Below are 22,191 nucleotides of genomic sequence, written 5' to 3'. Positions count from 1 at the left end.
CATGGCAGCTGCTCTGAGCCCCACGCCCATTTACCTGAAGCAGACTGAAACCTACATATTAGAGGTGGGATGATAAAGTTCACGATACTGGGCTCACGCTCACGACACAAGACATATTTTTTTGATTGGAGGAAAAAATTAATGCTTTTATTTTATTGTAAAATCAAAGATATTTTTGGTCGTAAATGTTCAACGATAAATATTCACAGGTGGCCATATTGGAATTTCCAATATGGTGATGCCAGTACTGCCTACTATCAATTAGGCATCATATTTAGAATCCCTGAGGTCCAAAACTTTAGAAAAGTGTTTTTGATTTTAATTATGGACTTTTGGTTAGCTAGTAACATAAAAACCTGTTTTTGGGTGCAACATTTTGACGTGTCCAACATGGCGACCCTATTGGGAATTATCTCCAGCTCCTTGCAGATTTGAATTCAGCAGGTCAAAAACTACTAGTATGCCAAATATGATGGTTGTAGATAAATTTGTATAATTCTTCCTCATACAGACCAGACTAAAAGGTATGCTTCAACTTCCCCTTTATCGCAATACCGCTTCTGTACTATCAACAATAGAATTTTAATATTGCGATATCTTGTTGCATGATATAACGTCCCACCCCTACTTGATACACTCCATTGGGAAGGGGAGTAATGCACTTACTACACAATGAACCTGTGTATTTGAAAGGGGCTACCATTTTTACGCTCAACATAATGGGACATAATGCCTTTTAAACAAAACCTGCACTTTACTAACTTAATCAGTTGGGTTTGCCTGAAATTCAGACCACCCTCTGCATTTAAGGTGTCTTATTTTTGCTAAGAGTTTTCCCAGTATATTGTTTATGGGATTTAAAAAAAAAAAATATTCTGAAGTGCTTTGTTATGTCAGACACTGTTGTTGGATGAGAAAGTTCAGTGTTCTTTCTGGTTATTCCAGAATATCTTTGTAGGCTGATTAATGTGTTGGTTTATATTGTATATAATGTGTATTTTTGGTCATACCCAGCATTACCCTAGCTAAATGTATGGTGGAAACAGGAATTACTTGAAGCTTCACTGAAAAAGGTTAGTCTTCCCATAAGGGAAGTTAAACTTTTCAGGAAACAAATGAAGATTTGAAAGTTGATAGAAATGTATAATACAGACGCCCGTTCCATTTACCATGTTGCTACTTAGTGTTAGCATCAAGATAATCACAAAGTGCCCTGTTCTTACTATTGTTCATTTTATAGATATGTCCTTCCCTTTATACTGTATAAATAGTCTCTTCTGGTTCCAGATTATTTTTGGTTAAATTGTAATTTACATGTTATTTTCATACCACAATATCATGTTCGCTACCTAGTTAAATAATCATTTATTTGGATCACATCCAACTAAAAAAAAAAAAGAAATTGATTTATTGATAAGAAAAATCATATGAAGCTGCAGTACTGCATTTACCTATTAATAAAGCGTATAAAAACACACTCCCTCCTCTGATCAATTTAGAACTTTCACCTAAAATACTTGTTTTTTTCAGTGTGGGAAGAAAAAAAAAGTAAGCACCAAATCCAAGAATAGATTCAAACTTCTGATTCACATAATGTTTAAATAGTGCAGATTGATAAGTACAAAGTAACAGAGTTGCTCAAATGTCTGCGTTACACAAATTCTCTTAATGCAAAACAATAAAAAACATTTAAAAAAAAAAAAAACATTAACATCAATTTACAATGTTACTGACTGATTCATACGTTTTTCAACTCCAAACAAATTCAAGGAGAATTCATCCTCACACAGAATTGTCAGTCAAGTGTCAAAAGAACACAATTGTTAGTTAAATTTAGCTTTCTTTGAGCCTTCAGTGCTGTGCTCCCTCTTCTTCTTCTGTCTGCTCTTCTGTCCTTCTTCTTGTCTGAATTGATGCCTAGACAAGGGAGAAAATTACATTCACACAAAGAGATGAGCAAAGATTACTAAGATGGGTGGAAATAAAAAAACCCCATCAGAAACTCTAGAAAATCTGGCACTTCAGCATTATAGATAACTAAATGAAGGTACATTACTTTTCAAATGCAACATACAGCACCATAGCAGAATACAAATGGGTTGTTTTTTTAAAATGAATCTTTATTTATAGCATTTAAATACTTCAACTAAATAAATGTGTTATATTTGCACTCTTAAGCGCCTTTATACTATATATTTCCTAACAAATGTGAGCTTATTTATGGAAAGCCTTTTGAGTATAAATTTAAAATCAAACACAGTTAAGCTCAAATTTGGAGTACATGTACTCAATTTTGGTTCACTAGTGCGCAAATCCATTTTACTCGTAATTTTAAAAGTGTGACGAGTGAAAAAGAAATGTGTCACTTGTACAAAAGAAGCAAAACATGTCACTCGTAAGTTTTATATTGTAATCAGGGGGCTGTGAAAAGCTAGTTCAGGCTTGCCATTGGCTTTCGTAGACATTACAACCAATCAGAGAGCTGGATTTGGTTATAATCCCTCCTACTAGTAATAGTGGTGAATCTTTTAGCTATAATAGTACACTAAAAACACTTTACTAGTACTAGGTACTCGTAAATCTTTGAGTTCTTACTGGTAACATATTTCAAGTCTCCTTATACTACCAATAACATGGGGCGACCATGGCTCAGTGGTAGAGTGGGTCATTGGGGGTTAAAATCCCGCTCTAATCAAGTCATTGTCGTTGTGTCCTTGGGCAAAGCACTTTACCCACATTGCCTCATATGAATGGGTATGAATTGTGCATGAATGTTCAGAGGGCCGTAGGCGCGAAATGGCAGCCACGTCAGTATGGACAGCTGTGGCTACATTGTAGCCTACCACCACCAGTATGACAGCTATATAAATCTAAGCCATTATTATCATTGTAACAAAATTGTAAAGTCAATTTTATTTATAGAGCACATTTTACAACAACAGACATTGACCAAAGTGCTGTACAGAGGTCATAAGTAAGTAAGTAAAGGAAATGAGATCAAATAAATAAAAAATACAGAAATGCCTGTTCTCAGTCCGGTTTAAAAGCCACAGCATATAAAAGGATTTTTAAACGAGTTTTAAAAGTATCATGAGTACATGTGCACCAAGTTTGAGCAGTAGTAACTTAACTATGGTTGACATCACTGATGAACAGCTTTCCACACTTATTAGCCTTTGACGACATATTTATATGCTGATATTAGAAAAGGATCTTGCATGGTGTTGAACTTAATTTGACACGAGTCAACAGGAGTTGTATTGACTCACCTGGACTGCCAGCGTCGGCCACTGTTCCACACTCGACCAAAGGAAGGGAGCCAGTTGGCGTCTGTGTGAGAGCTGTGATCAAATTTGGCCCCGACTCTGTTAGGAGGAAGCTTCTTCAGCTTCTCCTGCGCCTCTGGTTAAACACAAAACGGGCAAAAAAAACCAGACTTTACATAAAAGATTACTTGATAAGTACAGCAAGACTTAAACACATTATCTTCTGTGAGTCTGTATGTTACACAGTTTGGAATCGTTAAATGACGCATTTATGCTTGTCCGAAAGTTAGCTCCGCCCAGCCATCCAGTTGTGTCTTGGCTTGTTGCCCTGTTTAAAGACTGGCTCCAACACACATGCCCTTTATTATGATTGGCAGGTAAAAGCAGTAAATGAATGGATTACTCTGTCTGAGGAAGTCTTGGAGAGATGGGCCGATCTCAGCCTGTGCCGCAGAGTTGGAAGTTCCCTCTCCAGGATCTTCCTGCAGCCATGGAGGAACAGCACCTTGAAACACATTAATGTTAAATATTTACTTATACTAATTTTTACAATTTAAACCGATATATCTATACATATGCAGTACATTCATCCATTACAGAGTTCTCACCTATAATTTTTCACAGAGTAGAGAGATTGTGTGGCGAGCGAGCGAGCACCGTTGGCCCGAGTGTTGTAGGGGGTTCCGGGGGCATTGCACCCAGAGAATTTTGAAATTTAGAACCATCTAAAACACTGCATTTTGTGAAGTAAAGATACATTTTTTTTAGAACTTTGTTGCAACCTTACTTTAAAGCCAAAACATTTTTTGCTGAATTGATAAATGAACTTGATTTATACAGAGCTACCACCAATGTAGTCCCAAAGTGCTACACAATAGCAGCTCATTTGCCCATTTTTTCACATTTAAATTGGGTGTTCTGTGGGACCCACAGTTATACTGGGAATGTTATGGAGACACCCCCAACTCATTCATTAAATATTTTTCTATTGTTTAATTTTGCTGGTCGTTTTTCTTAGATTATGAAGCTCACCGTATATATTTGATGGTAATTATGGGTTACAAAGCGGAGAATGCACACAGTAAAACTTTAATTGGGCCGAAAAAACAAGACCTAACCAGGTCCGAGCTCGACAGAACAGGACCCGAACCCGTTCGACCCAAATAAAGTCTATGTCTCTTTAAGTCGAAACCCGTTTTAACCTGACATTATTTACATTCGTGCGCCCCAGTGGGCGTGCACTGTAGCTGTTCCCACTCAATGTTCTTGAAGACAAAATACGGTGCGTAGGGGCGCTTCCATCTTGCAATTTTTATGTAATTTGGAATCAGAGTCTGCGCAGCAGGGTCCGGCGGGAGGAGCACTAGTAGCACGCCCCGCCCATTTTGCGTACTGCCCAATCATCGGCTGTCAATCAGTCATATATGATGTCAAAACCTGTTTTTCAACCTCAAATAACTTATTTAAAACAAACTTCACAGAAAAATTTGCATTTGAACACAATGTAGGGTGATAACAAATGATCACAGCAGAGTTTAAGTTTGAAAAAAAATTATGTGATGAGTATTTTAACTTTACAGTTTGACCAACATCCCATCTGTTAATATTGAGGAGGCGGGGCTTATGGCCTATAATGCAGCCAGTCAGCAGGGGGAGCTCTAAAAAAAAAAGCTTCAGTTCCCCGTGAGCGTGCATCGTCCATTCTTTTTACAGTCTATGGTGCGCCCGGATGTGGAACGATCAGTTGCGAGCAGCTTGATGTGTCGTTACATGTTACGTACAATTTGAAGCACTGTTTGTATTGGACAGTAATTACGGTTACAAAGTGTGGCTGCAGGGGTCCTCGGGTCATCAGGGGAAGGTATCTGAGCAAATCGCCATTAGTAAATAGAAGGTGCCACTGATGAATGTGTTTCACGGCTATGCAGATTAAAAAGAGAGTTTAAACCCGTGCACGCCTGGAAGTCCCTTTTGTGTCCAAGTGTGCAACAATTATTACAACGGTACCAATTAAAAAAAAAACAACAACAGAAAAGCCCCCCTACGCTGTGTTTCGACATCACAACATCAGCAAGAACCATGCATTATCATATCATTCATCATCATAACACAAAGTCAAAACAGTATACCTGTATGAACATTTCCACTGCTTGATGAATCCTGTGACAGAAGAAAGCTTGTTTAAGTATTACAGAATGAATTTCCTAAGTTATTATCACAAGCTGTAATAAGCCCACCTGGTAACCAATGAAAGTCAAGCCTGCTGCAGTCCACGGTCCTTCACTTGCCCTGCTGATGAAGCTGCTTCCTGCCCTCTGATTAGTTTCTTGGGTCATAAATGGAGTGCTGCTCTCAGGATGACAACACCACCACCACCCAAACAAACCACAATTTACCTCCAGTTCCATTGATGACACACGTCATTAAAAGATTAGTATTTCCTACCTTGAAGAATCCTCCACTGATGTAGCAATGGTGTTGCCTCCATTTAATCTCTCCAGCACTGCTTCATGCTGACATTGATTCAGGAAACGCCAACAGGGTTTCACAGAGGAAGAAACATCTAACCATGTCCAGCTAAGCTTTCACTGTTATCACCATTAAACACTACAATAGCGTAACATTTAAACCTTACTTAGCTCCTAAACCAACACACATGGTCTCAGCAGTCATCCCTGTTACATAACCCACGGATTTCTATTGGATTACTCTAAACCTGCATTGTTGGAATTGTACATAAAAAATGAAGTTCAAAGCCACAGTGATGGATACTGCTACAGCTTCCATGGAAAACAAACCTCTGATAGAGACTGCAGAACCTCCTGACGGTGCTTTTCCTGCGCTCGGATGTGATCGGCAGCCTGTCGTCAAGCACAAGAAAGAAAAAAAAGAAGAAAACAATTAGGAAAGTTGTTCACGAAACTTGATCTTTTCCATCGCTTAAATCAGGGGTTCTCAACTGGGCTTACCCTGGGACTCGGTCATGAAATCACAACCCACATTTTTTTTAATTCAACCAACAAAACACACATGTATAATCTTTTTAAAAACAAAAATCTATATATGTATTTCACAGCATGCCTGTCAAAATAAAAGTTTCTTTCAAAAATAAAATACCTCCCCTAATTTGGAGAGAGATGGATGCAACGGCTATCTGAACATACTGACCGAAAAAAGCAATTTTAACCTGATATTTCTCTCCATTTAAAAAATCAGGCCCCAATATAACAGAAATACCAAGCATGCGTGTTTTGGGACAGTATCATGCATTTAAATGATATTTTTCACCACAAAACAGCTGACTAAATGTCTAGCTAGTGAATATGGCAAACTGTGAAGAATTTAACTTAAATTTCACTCCTAATCTTGTTCAAACTCTTGCGCTACTTAATCACATGGCTGTGCAGGATTTCATGCAAATCTTTATTGTGCTTCATCCATAGAAATCCTAAACATTTCGAAAACGTGCTTTCAAAAGAAAAGCCCGCCAGAGAGGAAATTCACAGTTACTTCAGTTACTCTGATACTTAGTAGAATGTTTCAGAATGTGTTCAAATAATCTACATCTGTTTCCTTAAAAAAAAAAAAATGTCCTATGCATTTTATTTTGGCATTTGAGATCACTAGCCTTTTAGTTCTAAGAATGTATTAAACAGCTAATGTCTCCCCACACTTTGTCCATTTAGTTTACATTTTTCAGCCTAATGAGGGTTTTATTTATTTATTTATGTGACCAGGACAGTGCATGTTAATGGACATAGATGAATAAAAAAATACATGAATGTAAACACACCAGATTGTAGCCAGTGGCTAATTTCCATCTGTTAAGACAGTAAACAACACACAAATACCAAAAGTTCATAATGCCACACATGAGGTTACTTCATTTCATTCATACAAAAAAAAAAAAAAAAACATATTCACAAACCAGACACTACTCACTATTGCAGTCTACTCACTATTGCACATACCCTACTATTGCACACATCGCTCTACTATTGCACTCAACCCAGTGTTGCTATGAGTGAGAACAGATTTGATTTGACCAGAACCAGTTTTTCATTTGAGCTTTAAAAGAGCCGAATGTTGGGCATTCTCTCAGTGTTATTGGTAGACTATTCCACAGGTTTCCACCTTGAACAGATAGTACAGTTCGGCCAAAGGTAATACGTCTATGAGGTATCACCATGTCCCCTCTGGTGGTGGCTCGTGTTGACCTTTCAGAATATTCTTTATGTTTAATAAACTCCTTTACAGGCGAGGGAGCGAGGGAATGCAGGACCTTGTAAATTAGACATGCTCTTTTAAGTTTAATCAGTTTCTATGGTTTTAAGTGTTATGGGGTACGCAAGTGACCTAGTTAGGCAGTAATCAATATGAGAAATTATCAAGGAATAAAAATATGTTTAAAGCGTTTAAATTCAGGTTGTTCCGAATGTGACGGAAATTCCTATTATTATATTAAATAATGCGACTTTTTAGGTGACTTTTGAACGACAGTGTTGGATCATAGATAACCCCAAGATACTTGAATTCCTGGACAAGATCCAGTTCCATACCATTAAGAAAAACATTTGATCGACTTTTTTTTGGTGTAACGTTTTGAGAAATACATGCAATCCATTTTTTTGGTGTTCAACAGGAGACATAAATCCCTAAGCCAGTCATGTACACAAGACAATGCAGCTGTCAGATCAGCTGCTTGGGTTTGCTTCAGACAGTTTAAAACACAACTAATTCTCTTGAAATAACTAAACTTTATATATGTTTCTTGTATGAAATGAGTAAATAACACCTGAGCATTAAACAGTTGAGCAAGCATGTCTAAATATTCAAATATGTACTGCATTATTTAAAAAACCTTTTAAGAGATAAATTAGTTTTTATGCATAAGAGCAGTAAGTTCTTCACAAATGCTTCAGTTGAAAAAACAACAAACATTTGGTGTTCTTTTACCTCTTTGATGTAGTCATCCTCCTTTTCCACAAATGATTCCAGCACTTTTGACACCTCAGCTTTAAATCTTGAGAAAAATATAAATAGTTCATTTAAACAAAAGTTTACAAGTTTTGAAAATGTTTCTAACTGTCACGTCAGACTTACTTTTCTGTTTCCTCTTCTGCAACGATGAACTTGTCTCTGATCTTAGGATGAGCCTTATTTTCCCACCAGAACTTGTGCGTGTTTTTTCTGTGGTCTGCACTGAAAATGTAAAACAAAAAAATTCAAAAATCAATAACCAAGGAGCACTGGAAATACTTCTAACCAGAGCCGTATAGAGAGAGAGTTGTGACAGCGGAAGTCCAAAACCCTTCACTATCACGTGATTCATGCAAGACTGAATTTGTACCCCGGAAGTCACTGGCAGCCTATTCAAATCAAATGACATCACCGGAATTTTTGGTAATTTGGTGTCAATAACTGCATTATTGACAATATTTTCAACATTGTTGAAACTTCTGTGTGCTTTCTATCTCACTTAGGGCTTCTAACTTCCCTTTCCCTCCACCATGATCATAATTAGCTGAGTTTATACATGATATTTACAGCTAGGAGAAACTCAAACCTTAAAAAATTAAATCCATAAGTTACCTTTTTGCCTAAGCTTGCTGTTTAGAAATCTCAAAAATGCAGCAGCAGTATAAATTCATAGCAATATCACAAAAATAGCTTTCTTCATTGTTGTTGTTTAACGTTAAATTTATCATCCAAGCTTGAACTCCAAAAATCAATTCCTCATTTTTCACTCATCACTGTACAATCATATGTCCTAAAGTTATATTTAATTCATTAATTTAATTTACTACAACAAAAATAAATTAAGTTTAAAAGTATTTTATTCTATTTATTTATTTCAAACATACTTTCTCTAATTCCACATCGTTGGATGAAATGGAATTAATATAATTGAACCTGGAGATTAACGGTGTGTGTTACTTTATCCAGTAACGTGAGCATATCCTTATCCGTTATCTGCTATTTATCCCTTAATCTACTAGTTAAGCAGGGGGTAATCCACTAACATGCTTTAATGCTCACATTTATATACGTTGATAATAATAATAATAATAATATCTGCACCGTTGACTTAAAAGTAATTAAATAAATCTTACGTGGCCATGTGTTCCAGCAGCCCTCCGTAAAGGACAGTCATGTTTCCATCTGTGACGTTTCTTTGGATTTCACAGCTGCAGCAGTAACACCAGAATGTCTGATTGTGTTTGATGGGATCAAACTTCTCTACTTCTGGTTTCTTCAATGTGCGACGGGCTTCTTTTACCTGTAGATATGAAAGAATATATTAAAAATGAACTTCAAACAAAGTAAAAGCTTTAAAGGCCAACTACATGATATTAAATATTTAATGTTGGTACCTTCTAATGATGGTCATTTCTCTGTGTTTTTTTTTCCCCACTAGAATATGATGATAAATACTACATAATGATAATCTTTTCTGTGGACTATATCGGGTTTTTTTTTTTTAGCTCAGTGCAAGCTATTTAACAACTTTTTTTTTCATGTTGTCATCAAAAAACCCAAATTCTGTGTTTGTGTGAAGTAGAGATAAATTTAGGAATAAATTTGATTGGGTTTGTTATCTAAAACAATATAAAAGGATCTAAAATATGCATTTTCGGCACATATTGTGAGAACAGTGGAAGGACAGTCACTGCATCGCACTTGAATAGCCTTGTTTACTTTATATAAATGTTCATTTTCCAAAATTTAAAAAAGGGAAATTCATTAGGAAGCCAGATATTTTTCGGCTTCTTTGAAAAAAAAAAAAAAAGGATTTTGATGAAAATAAATTATTAAATAAATTCAGACAAGATCTTTGTGTTTGCTGTAGCTCCAAAGGTGAAATAAATACATTTTAAATTATTAAATATAATCTGCCTGTGTAATACTTTCTGTATTATAATATAAATATTGATTTGAGTAATTATTCTTTTTGTGAAATCCATAGCGTGACTGTTGAGCATTTATTTTTCATATGAGCACACAAAATTGTTTTGGATTTCATTACAGGATTATTCTTTTTCTTGAGTTTTGTCAAATTAAAATTGTTTTCAACTTAATTTATGTTTTAGCACATTTTTTTTTTTTATTCAGAAATGTAAATATTTAAAAACGACACCATTTCCCCCACATTTTGTAAATATTTTTTAATCAATGTAAAATTAGTCCAATCCAAACCTGCTTTTAAAAAGTCCCAAATTACTGTAAATTTGACTTTTGAGTGACCTCTGTATTATTTAGATTATAGCTTTATATAATCTGTTCCGTTTTCCTTGAAAATGTTGCTTATTTAGTCAGTTTTGATTCCGTCTTTGTATATTTTGTTAATGTGGTTTTATTTGTTGTTGTTTCCGTATCAATAGACACTTCCTTGTTTTTAAATGGCAACGTGTGGACAGAAATGATAACGAAACCATATCAAAAATCCAAAATAGTTCTCGGTGAGTACATGTAAGTACGAAGGCGTAAATGTATAAAACTAAATATCTCAGTTCACAGATAGATAATAAATGTGGCTGAGCTTGGATGGTCGAACACGACGGGAAATACAAATAATGTTTTACCTTTTCCAGAAATTTGAGCAGAACCACTCTGAGTCTACTCTGATGGCTTTTCCCGAAAATATGTCCCTTGCCTGTAAAAGTTGTCTGTCTACAAACTGAACAGTAAAAAGCTCCCATTAAGACACTTTATGAGGGTTTAACACTCGCTGAAGCTAAGCTATTCACTGTTAGCTTTCATCTGTCTTTTTCTGTTCTTACATTAACAAAGAGTAGCTGGATATAGCGCCACCTACCGTACTGGAGAAGTAGTGCACTGCAAAAAGGATGCGGTACATTGGGAAAATTTTGATCATTATGTTAACAAGTTTGCGGTAAATCTGAGGAATTATCCAACTTCTAAATAAATAAATAAAAATTGCAGATTCAGATTAATTAAGTAAAATGTTTTTTTTAATACATATTTTCGCACACAAAAAACAACTAATGTAATTGTATTATTATTATTATTATTATTATTATTATTATTATTATTATTATTATTATTTTATTTTTTTATACAACACAATTTGACAGATGAAATAATAAAGTAAATAGATGCCTTTGGTGTTTACAAGTTCTCTTTCATAAAACAAAATTCAGAGAGAATTAAAATATACATATATATATATTCCTATTATTTCTAAAAGCCAATAAAGTGTCTGTGAGAACATTTTTATTCGTTGTGCAACAGATTGCTGCAAATCAAAGCATAAAGAAAACAAGGATTTTTTGCCCCCGTATGAAATATTAAAATTGTATTCAGTTTAATTCAACTTTTTTAATTTATTCAGGCCAAAGTTTTAATTTTTCTTAATATTTGAGATTAAAATATGTATTTAAGTATTTTGCTTAGCGACATGCTTATGCTTTTGCTATTGATGCACCAGATTTTTTATTTGTATTTTTATTAATTAATAGGCAGACCCCAAACCGCTGGCATGTGGTTTCATGAGGGGGACTACATCTCTGTTTAAGAAGTGAGAATCTGATTCATAATTTCTCTTTAGTTTTTAATTAAGCCCATAGGCTGAGTGGGATGCTCTGAGGGGACAGTTTTAGCCAATGAGTGTTGAGTTGGACATTAAACTGCTTTAAGCCCAAAATCCAAACCTGTTTGTCAATAATAATGGAAGACTGAATCATTTAACATCTGATTAATGTTTGCGACACCAGATTAATTATGTTTTTTTTTAATTAATTTTTTGTTATATTCAAATTGAGTTGAAAAAGTCATACCCTGAGTAAGTTTGAGTCAATTCAACTTATACAACACAAATACAAGTAGACCTATGTGTGTCCAGAGTTATAGTCAATTAAAAGCGTGGTTAGTTTTCCAACAGCATTTTTTTTCTTTTTTGTCTTTTTTTCCTTTTCAATAAAATATGATATTGTATCGTCAGCCCATTATCGTCTATTGTATCGTGAACTCAGTGTATTGTCCCAACTCTAGTATTTACTGAAGGTATGGCCACGAGATAAGAGTAAACAAATCCCTGTTGGAAATGTGTATTTTCCCTCAAAAGTGAATAAAGATGTCCTAAATAAATGTTTTTGCTTTAACTCGATTAAATCACTGCACGGACAACGTAGCCGACGTAGTTCTGACATTGAGAGTAAAGAGAATGCTAAATTAGAGCTAACAGAGAGTAAGATATCATTCTCCACCGGCAGAGGGCAGCCATGTTCCTGATGAAGCGTCTAGTCTGACTCACCACAGAAGAAGATGCTCCTATCGTTGACACGAAATATTCTCACTCCTACTCGTAAATCACGCTAAAATGTATTTATCCCACTATTTCAGAGAGTTTGTCAGCGAGAGGCTAACTGTTGCTGCGGAGGAAATCTTCCGAGTGTTTGAGAAAACTGTGGTTCAGTATGAAGAGGAGATCAGACGCCAGCGCTCACTGATGGACGGTGTTTGGAAACATGAAGGTAAGAAATCACAGTCTGTAGCCACTAAAATGCTCAAAAATACATCCCATCATTAATTCTAAAATACTGCTAACCTAACCTTAAATTTAGCCCCAAATAACCTAACCCCTTCATACTGTAACACAATTAATATCATAGTAATAAAGTATTATTCTGACCCCCAAAACTACCTAAAAACACTCAAACTGTGTTTATCTCGTCATATGAAACCTTTCAGTATCAGAATCAGATATACTTTATTTATCGCAGTTGGGAATCGCTTCTTTTTTTTAATTTCATTTTAATTATTATTCTTTTTTTTTACAGATGTTTCAGAATATTTAGAATGAAAAGAAGAAACTCTAAAACTTGGAAAAGAAAACTAAATAATAAAATTAAATAAAATACTTTTAATTAAATAGGGATTAAATGCTAGTGCAAACCTCCAAGAAAATATAATACAAATATGTAAATATGATACAGATAAATACAAGTTTATATAAATATATAGCGTCAATGAGCTTTTATTTTGGCACTTCCGGTGAATTTGTATAATTGCTAAATATTTAGTTTCACCCGTCACATTTAGATTTAACATTTAGTATTTAGATTTAGATCATACAATAACTAACTTTTAGATTTAACGTTGATGTTATAATTTTACGAGAAAAGTAAATATCACAAATTTCCCAACTATTGCAGTAAATCTGGTCAAAAATACTATAAATTAATTGACATGTTTTTTAATCGTGGTTTGTTGCTATAACCCCAACCTCCCTCCTGCATATGTTGTCAACAATTGCCATACATATATAGTGCAATCTTTTTGTAACATTTATGCAAGTTAAAAATAAAAATAAAATAAAATAACACATTTAAATTAAGTAACTTTAATTTGAGGTAGGTTGGCAGAGGCAATTAGATATTTTGGGGGAAATCTAAATAAGATGATGTATCTTAAATTAAGATGCTAAGAAAAAAGGTCAGCACAACTGCGTGGTTAGCTCCCAATTTCAGTTTTAATTTACACCAAAAAACCATGACGTTTCGGGCTGACCGCCCTTCATCAGACATGTCACGGTTTTTTTATGTAAATTAAAACTGAAATTGGGAGCTAACCACGCAGTTGTGCGGACCTTTTTTCTTAGAATCTTTGGACTTTTTGATCCAGCACACTGCCTCAAAAAAAGGGAAGTGCGTGTTTTTGATTGTGCTACAATACTTTAAATTAAGGCAATATAAGTTTTTTTTTTTTACTTGTTTTAAAAAAAAATCCTGGTAAGCCTATTTTTCCTGTTCTTTTGGCAGATTATTTAGCTTATTTTAAGTCATATATTCCTAATTTTAGGACTTGTTTTTTACTTGCTTTCACTGCTTTATTACTTTATATTCTTTTTGCTTCTACTCTAGAGCTGCAGCAGACAGAGGACTTTCACCAGGAGGAGGAACTCTGTCACCAGGGGAGCAGCTCATGTGTAAACACACACGACTCTGAGCCTCCAAGGATTAAAGAAGAAGAAGAAGATCTCAGCATCCGCCTGAATGAAAACTTAGAAACTGATAACGACATGCTGACTTATTCATATGATAAAAGTCCCCCGAGGGAAGATATTATGTATACCTTAAAGCCTGATCAGTCTCAGAATGCAACAGAATTGAACTCACAAGGCAACACATCAGTTAAATACTCTGGAGTAGCACAGAAAAACTTCCAAAACCAAAATCTTTGTAATAAGGTATCAGGTAAAAGAAATCCAGATAAACCCAAAATTTGCACTGACGCAAAATCCTTAAAATGCCAAACTTGCAATAAAGTTTTTACCTCTAAGTTTAACTTGATGACGCACATGAGAATCCACACTGGTGAGAAGCCGTACGTCTGTAAAACGTGTGGGAAGTGTCTCAGAACTCATTCTGGACTGTCGATCCACATGAGAACGCACACTGGTGAGACACCGTACACCTGCACCACATGTGGGAAAAGCTTCAAAGACGTTTCCATTCTGAAGCGCCACATGCGGATACACACTGGGGAAAAGCCGTACCAGTGTAAAACGTGTGGGAAAGCTTTTGGTCTGGTGCAGGATTTAAAGAAACACACCAGAATTCATACAGGTGAAAAGCCTTATTCGTGCGATCGGTGTGGAAAGGTGTTTCGATCGCGAAGCAACTTATCAGCACACATTCGAACACACAGAGAAGCTCTTACACCAGTGTAAAAGAAACAATATATCATGCACGTGTCAAACTCAAGGCTCGGGGGCCAAATCCGGCTCTTTAGTGCATCCAATATGGTCCACAGGAGAAAGTGAAAATAGCAAAGAAATCATGATTCAATATGTGAATGACCAAATGATCCAGTTGTAGATATCTCAAATTCACAAATTTAATGAAACTCTACAATATTTTTCAGGGGCCTGCACTTTTTCCATGCCTATATCACATGATTGAAGTTATTTGTAATCACAATGTGTGAAAAACCTCTCAAATTTTCTAAATATTGGCCAAATTTAGAACAATCCCTCAAAATAATTCTAAATTACATGAAATTTTGGTCACAAAATCAAGAGGATGAGAAGTAAAAGTGCCTAATAAAACTGAGCATGACTATTAAATAATAGTGTCATCTGTTCTTTTCATGAGAATATCTTGTCTCAACAATAAACTAATTGTAACGGCAATATTTTTCTACAATTAGCAGATATTTCTGTTAAACTAAATTAAAAGTAATCATGTAAACAGTGTCAAAAACTGGAATTCTGATGCAAATTATATTTATTTACGAGAGGGAGCAAAATTGGAAAACTTGCCCAGTCAATAATGCTCAATGAAAAGCAGGGGGCAGTAAATTACCATCCTTGGCTAGTATATGTCAAAAATAAGAAAACGGGAAAAAAATGTTTTAATAAGTCAACTATCTATGTTAGTATCTCAATTTTAGTAAAACATTACGGTCTCAAATGTCATATAGTAATATGATTATTATTTTCCTTATAATCAAATGTTGCACCAATTTCAAACAGGGAGCAGAGTGGCGCAGCGGAAGCGTGCTGGGCCCATAACCCAGAGGTCGATGGATCGAAACCATCCTCTGCTAAACGTTTTTCATCGTTTGCACTTTTACAAAGAAACACGATTTCTCTTTTTGTTTTAGTCATAAATATTATTTTGTGCGTCCGAATTATTCGTTTTTGGTGTATATTCGGCCAACAGTTTTTTTCTTCTTCTAAATTCCACGGAAGCGTATTGCTTTCACTGGTAAGATTTTTTTTTCTTTCTGAATAACAAATAATACTTTTTCTTGTTTTGTTTTTTGGCGCTCTTTTTTTCTGTTTTTCGGACAGAAAATGTTTCTTATGTTTTTCAGAGTAATTTTTTTCTTCTGTTCTAATATTTTCTTTTCTGTTTTTCCCTGTTTTTCGGAGTAATATCCAAAGTAGTATGAGTCTAATTGTAATGCCATCAATATATGGCTTAAAGATAGAACTATTTCCCAGTGTCTTACACCAAGTTGAAAGTTGTTTGCTCTCAATAAATAAATAAATGCATCGGTTGTTTCAAATGCCCTCTAAACTCAGAAAAAAAATAGTCCGAAAAACAGGGGAAAAATATCCGAAAAACACAAGAAAAAATAGCCCCGAAAAAAAGGATTATTCAGAAAAACTGATTTATTTAAAAAAAATTAGTGAATGCAAAACGCTTCCGTACTCTCCGGACAGTAAACACAGACGGACCAAAGCTCGTGCACTTCCGGGTAGCCTCGCATTGTTCCGTAGTTGGAGTTTAGACACCATACGCGTCCTTATTTTATTTAAACACTGGAATAAAATGACTCAATCTCAGTTTTTCAAAGAGTTTGTGAATGAGCGACTCACAGCTGCTGGTGAGGAAATATTCAGACTTTTTGAACAAACTGTGCTTCGATACGAAGAGGAAATCAACCGACAACAGAGACTGCTGAGCATCGGCTTATTAAAGCCTGAGTCTCACATACAACCACAAAGAACAGGTTTGCCATGCCAATTATTTTAAAACATATTTAAAGAAATTATTATTATTTTTTTGTTTAAAGTGATCAGAAACTATGATTTTATTCTCCTGGCCAATAATAATGATACAACATGCATTCGTTTATTTATTCGAACAGTTTAAAGAAAACCCAGTTGAATAAAGCTAGTTGAATAAAATTGTAATTTTCAAAGTAAATTTTGCTGCCAAAATGTGTTTATTTTAGTTTTAAAAATAGATCAGTGCTATTCAAATCAAGTCTGTGGATTATATTGCTGTGGCTCCTAAACTATAAAGTTTCTTCCCATTATGTGTAAAAAATAGCTTGAAATATTTTTAAATTTTTTTTCTGCTTTTACTTTTTTTTTGAATTTGTGAGGTTTCCGCCTGTTTTAACTTGATTTTGAGTCCATAGTTAACCTTTCTAGTCTATTGGTTGTATTGTACTGTATCCTGCTTTGTTGTAAGATTAGGACCCTATACATTATTATTATTATTGTTATTATTACTATTATTATTATTACTATTATTATTATTATTATTATTATTATTATTATTATTATTTTTTAGAAATAATTCATCAACGTTTTCAGAATATATTGGTTTTCAAGTTCTGTGAGGAAACAAAAAAAATAAGAAAGGTAAATACAAGTTGCACTGGCTTGAATTATTCTGACTGCTCATTTTACATTATGTCACTTTGAGTTTAACAGTGAATTTCTTTTTTTTTTTTTTTTTTTTGGTCGATTTTTAATGATTCTGTCCGCGATTCTGTTAATGTGGAAATTATCGGACCCTATAAGGTGCTTTGGAAAGACACATTGCTTTATATACTTGCTTGTACTTTGCTGAAGTTAGGGCTGCTCGATAAAATAACACGATTAATTTAGTCATAATTGAAATCAGCATAACTTGTCAACCAAAAATGTCATTTAATCATTTAAATAATTTAAACACTAAAACCAAGTATGTTCACAACAACAATTTTCCTCGTGTTGGCCTGCAGGGCTTTTTTAGCTTTAAGAGGGGTGGGACGGAGGAACTTGCATATGCGTGTAATGCGTTAAACAACAAAGTTGGTGTTAATAAATGTTTTCTCGTGTGTGTCAAGCTTTATTCTTTGTAGATATCCTAAATAGTGGAAGTCTTTTTTTTTTTTTAGCAAATAAAACATGTATAATTGGAAAAAAGAAAAAGGTCACATTTTACTCTAAGTTTTATACATAAAGGCTGTCATTATATTGACATGACACCTGTCATTAGCATGAATAAAGTGTCATGAATGCTGTCATTAAGTGTCGTTCGTTACCCTAACACCTTAACCCCACTAAATCCCTCCACCGAACCCAAAAAATGCCAACATAGCTCCAAAGGTGTCATAATTTGACACCTTATTCATGCTAATGACAGAGCAATGCCAACCTTATGTATAAAACTTCAAGTTAAGTGTTACAATATATACAAATAATCATTTTTTCTTGATTATTATTTTTGTAATCGTTAAATGAAATCATAATTACATTTTGATTAATTGCACTGCCTTAGCTGAAGTCATCAAATAATCCCAAAATGTTTGATTTATTTTCTGTTTAGAGATATTTGCTGGTGATGAGGAGCAGCTGGATGGGCAGTCATGGCAGCAGCTCCAACAACCGCAGCAACCAAACACATTTCTTCAGACAAAGTCCACCGGGATCCAGTGTGAGCCAAATATTAATCTGATCGTAGATCAAAAAGTGCAGCTCAGCATTGGTGAGGAGAAGGAGGAGGAGCTTGTGTCTGAGCCTAACATGCAGAAAAGCGACCATGGGAAGGATCAGTCCCCCTTTGTGAGAAGCCTAGTGTGCACGACGAAAGACGACCCTGCAGGAAACGTGTCACTAGTCGTCATCAAAGCTGAATCTGTTCAGGTGGAGGATTATTGTGAAGACGACTTTTCTAACAACTTTGAAAAGAATGAACGATTAAAGGAGGAGAGCGTAAGCAGAGAGATCACAACAAGCATGGACCAAGGCGAGGAGAACGAACATGTCCAATGTTCTTATTGTGCCGAGACCTTTCCAGATTTCACGACTTGCCAAATTCACATGTGGAGCCACGGCGGCGAGAAGCCATTTAACTGCGACACGTGCGGGAAAAGCTTCTCCACCAAGGAGCTGGTGAAGAGGCACATGATCACACACACGGGGTTGAGGCCGTTCGCGTGCGACGTCTGCGGGAAGACTTTCAATTGTTCGTCGAACTGCGAAACGCACATGAAGACCCACAGCGATGAGAGACCGCACGTCTGCACGATCTGCGGGAAAGGATTCATCCGCGGCGCCGACCTGACCAGGCACTACCGCACTCACACCGGCTCCAAACCGTTCACCTGCGGAGTGTGCGGGAAAACGTTCGCCTGTTCCTCAAACCGGTTCACGCACATGAAAACCCACAGCGACGAGAAGCCGCACGTTTGCTCCACGTGTGGGAAAAGCTTCAGCCGCAACGCCGACCTGCGGCGCCACCTACGCAGTCACACCGGAGAAAAGCCGTACCGCTGCAAATACTGCAGCCAGGAGTTCCCATACCACACCTCGCTGAAAAACCACCTGCTCACACACACGGGGGAGAAACCGTACATGTGTATGTGGTGTGGGAAAAGATTTGCTCTCAAGTTCTCATTGAAGACGCACACCAGAATCCACACAGGAGAACGACCGTATAAGTGTAACGAGTGTGGAAAGAGTTTTTCTAACAGCACGTCACTGAGTGTGCACAGAATGACACACACATCACAAACCCACGTGACCAACTGTGTGTGAGGAAAACTATTCAAAACATGTTTTAGTTATTAAGAAATTGTTGTGATTATAAGATTTTCCTTGAGGTTCATGGCATGTTCCAACCAGGATAATAGAAAATCAGCCTCAAAAGCTTTCGATAAAGGATCAATTAGATGGAAGGTGTGTGTAGGTCCCTGAAACTCACTATAAAAACTCATTAAGTAGTATAGGTGTAGTAATTATTATTACTTTGGCTACAAAATTATACTGTAATTCACTCAGTTTTCATGTAACTGTAAAATGACAACTGAGTAAAATGACTAAATGTGGGTTAAATTGATCTATTTTTACTCACATTTTTAAAGTAATTTTGAAGCAAAAAAAAACTGAGTGGTGTTAAACTTTCCCAGAATGCTTTGCAGGTTGGTGGTTTCTTACTGAATATTAACAATAATAGAGGGTAAATGCGTTTTTCAAACTTGATTTTATTTATTATTTTCATTTTATACTTGCATCTGTCAAGTTCATGTGCGATGGTTTTTGGGTAAAAATGACTTCCACAGATTGAGTGCAAATTTGAACTGTAATTTAGGTGTTTTTTTGTTTTTGTTTTTTTTAGTGTAGCTGCTTTTTTAGGGGAACTGTGAGTTAGTCGACATGTTTTTCTATAGAACTATTAAATCTAAACAAATTTGTATCTGTCTTCTTGTCCTTACAGAGTATGAAAGAATGCAATGAACAAGTAAGGACTGATGGAGAAAGTCATACAAAGATTCTCTTGATTTGTTTTTGTTTAATTTAATAATAGAATAGAAATGTCAGTTTATTTAATGACAAATAAACACAACAAACCATCCACAAATCGACTGATTGACCAGTTTTTTATGGGTTATTGTTGTGTCTTTTCTTTCCATCACTTTGTCTCAATGAGGAGTATTATCTTAATATCTTACATGACTCATGTGGTCGATTAAATGGTGTCAAAATGTCCTTAAATTAATAATATATTAAATAATAATGAATTTGTTAATAAATGCAAATTAATTGAGGTACATTGCATGGCAGTTCTGTCACCGATGGGAATAGTTTTAAGACTTATTTGGTAGGAAAATGCAATATTACGACGTTATTATTGATCGAAAAACTAGTTTTTTTTATTTGAACATAGTAAAACAGTAAAAAAACAGTAATATTTTAATATCTGAAAATATTTGTTGATCCAATTTAGTTTGATTCTACTTGCATTATACTCAAATGTATGCTTTTCAATGTCCATAGCTGGATGGGATGGCAAAATGTTGGATTGCTCAAAAATCTGTTTATCTTTACCCTTATAACAAAAGTGCCTACATTTTTTTTTTTTTTTTTTTTTGCGGCCATTTTGACATTTTATGCCCACACATTTATTTTCACAATATTTTTTTTAATTCTAAATTTTAAAATATATATACATTTATTATATAAAAATACATGAACTTGTTGTAAAACATCAAAATGGCATTAAAAAAATGCTATGAGGGAGACAATATAAAAAATAATTTAAGAACTAATTATATGGTTTAAAAAAAAACCAAACAGTTTTTGCTTTATTTGTTAACATATTTGTTAGTTTTTGTGCCAGTTCTCATTTCACAAAAAAATAATAAAATTCTGAGATTTCATCAGAATTAGAAATCCTTTGAGAGATATTACTTTCTTTAATGGTAAATTGTTTTAGTGGCTCCAAGTGAAGATTATCATTATTAACAGAAGTTAAGAAAAACTTAAAAAAAAAAAAAAAAAGATGCAAACATTATTAGTAAGTAAAAGTAAAAACAAGAAAGCAAAACAATGACTATATTGAATAAGGATTAAAAGTGAACAAATAAAACAAAAGTAACAAATTCCAGTATGGCTGAACCAGTTGGATTTACTGTTGCATAAAGGAATAAATTCTTTCTAGAAGAATTCTGGTCACATTTTTTTCAGATTGTGTCTGAAAAGTAGATTAATGCTAATTTGCAGTGGCAACAACTCTTTGATCATTTTTAAACGGCTGCAAGAGATTATTTTTAAAACCTTCAAAGTGCTCAAATATAGTCACCTGACCATTAATGTCTTTATAAAGGAGGACTATACCAATGGGAAATTCTGCCTTATTATATATACTGTATCATACTTTCCAGTAAAGCCCACTGGGCCCAAAATGGACCAATACAAGATAAACCATTGCTGTATATTTAACCCCACTACATAAAGGCTTAAATGGATTTGTTAAGAAACCCCATGTTGAAAAAAAGCATGTCTGTGAAATCCATCATGGGTTTCACAGGCTCTCACTGATGATTGGCATTGGCTGAAGCTTTGGCACACGCTCCACATGCAAACCACACTTGTGTGCACTGGGAAAGTGTTTCTCCTGCAAAACCCTGTGATTTATAAACATTTATCTCACCGCAGCGGTCAAATCAAAGGTTTAGGGAAAAAAAAGAAACAAATTAACAGAAAGGTATTTAGCTATTCCAAGGGAACCTAACTTTGAAAACCATAAAGCCGCAGCAGGTCATTACGTTTTTATAGTTTTATAAACCGTAAAGTTGCCTTGTAATTTGATGGTTGCCAGCGCAGCAAATTGGAGACCCTAACTTCGCTCAGGCTATGTTTGTTTGTTTTTTGTGTAAGAAATTATGCATTAGCTTT

General features: G+C 35.1%; 3 protein-coding genes and 1 non-coding gene across 4 annotated transcripts; 3 read left to right on the top strand and 1 right to left on the bottom strand.

The window, feature by feature from the left end:
• Positions 1-1,616: 1,616 nt before the first annotated feature.
• On the bottom strand, positions 1,617-11,041 carry cenatac (centrosomal AT-AC splicing factor). Its single transcript, XM_028457618.1, has 11 exons — positions 10,850-11,041; positions 9,380-9,546; positions 8,370-8,468; positions 8,223-8,289; positions 6,065-6,127; positions 5,712-5,779; positions 5,504-5,612; positions 5,396-5,426; positions 3,670-3,771; positions 3,270-3,402; positions 1,617-1,917 (listed from the first exon to the last, which is right to left on the bottom strand). The coding sequence occupies exons 1-11, from the start codon at positions 10,964-10,966 to the stop codon at positions 1,824-1,826; spliced, it is 1,050 nt and encodes a 349-aa protein (XP_028313419.1). The 5' UTR covers positions 10,967-11,041; the 3' UTR covers positions 1,617-1,823.
• Positions 11,042-12,546: 1,505 nt separating this feature from the next.
• On the top strand, positions 12,547-15,151 carry LOC114469818 (zinc finger protein 529-like). The gene is made up of 2 exons (XM_028457641.1): positions 12,547-12,760; positions 14,150-15,151. Exons 1-2 carry the CDS (start codon positions 12,607-12,609, stop codon positions 14,956-14,958), a joined length of 963 nt encoding a protein of 320 aa, XP_028313442.1. The 5' UTR covers positions 12,547-12,606; the 3' UTR covers positions 14,959-15,151.
• A 613-nt stretch (positions 15,152-15,764) lies between these two features.
• Positions 15,765-15,836, top strand: trnam-cau (transfer RNA methionine (anticodon CAU)). Its single transcript has one exon. It is a non-coding gene; the product is annotated as a tRNA-Met (tRNA).
• A 474-nt stretch (positions 15,837-16,310) lies between these two features.
• LOC114469816 (zinc finger protein OZF-like) lies at positions 16,311-20,209 on the top strand. Its single transcript, XM_028457640.1, has 2 exons — positions 16,311-16,748; positions 18,341-20,209. Exons 1-2 carry the CDS (start codon positions 16,568-16,570, stop codon positions 19,549-19,551), a joined length of 1,392 nt encoding a protein of 463 aa, XP_028313441.1. The 5' UTR covers positions 16,311-16,567; the 3' UTR covers positions 19,552-20,209.
• The last annotated feature ends 1,982 nt before the right edge of the window (positions 20,210-22,191 follow it).

This window comes from Gouania willdenowi, chromosome 9, assembly GCF_900634775.1.
Source record: "Gouania willdenowi chromosome 9, fGouWil2.1, whole genome shotgun sequence".
Taxonomy (NCBI): domain Eukaryota; kingdom Metazoa; phylum Chordata; class Actinopteri; order Blenniiformes; family Gobiesocidae; genus Gouania; species Gouania willdenowi.
Note: the sequence above shows the minus strand (reverse complement) of the source record. Positions and strands in the feature narration are given on the sequence as shown.

What these genes read in the sequence shown, in the direction of transcription:
- cenatac (XM_028457618.1), bottom strand. Translation starts at nt 10,966, where the DNA reads ATGGGAGCTTTTTACTGTTCAGTTTGTAGACAGACAACTTTTACAGGC. An exon ending in TGACTTTCATTGGTTACCAG is followed by an intron (nt 5,427 to 5,503) that starts GTGGGCTTATTA and finishes CTTCTGTCACAG; the next exon opens with GATTCATCAAGCAGTGGAAA. An exon ending in CAGTGGAAATGTTCATACAG is followed by an intron (nt 3,772 to 5,395) that starts GTATACTGTTTT and finishes ATGTGTTTCAAG; the next exon opens with GTGCTGTTCCTCCATGGCTG.
- LOC114469816 (XM_028457640.1), top strand. Translation starts at nt 16,568, where the DNA reads ATGACTCAATCTCAGTTTTTCAAAGAGTTTGTGAATGAGCGACTCACA. An exon ending in CATACAACCACAAAGAACAG is followed by an intron (nt 16,749 to 18,340) that starts GTTTGCCATGCC and finishes TTTTCTGTTTAG; the next exon opens with AGATATTTGCTGGTGATGAG.
- LOC114469818 (XM_028457641.1), top strand. Translation starts at nt 12,607, where the DNA reads ATGTATTTATCCCACTATTTCAGAGAGTTTGTCAGCGAGAGGCTAACT. An exon ending in CGGTGTTTGGAAACATGAAG is followed by an intron (nt 12,761 to 14,149) that starts GTAAGAAATCAC and finishes CTTCTACTCTAG; the next exon opens with AGCTGCAGCAGACAGAGGAC.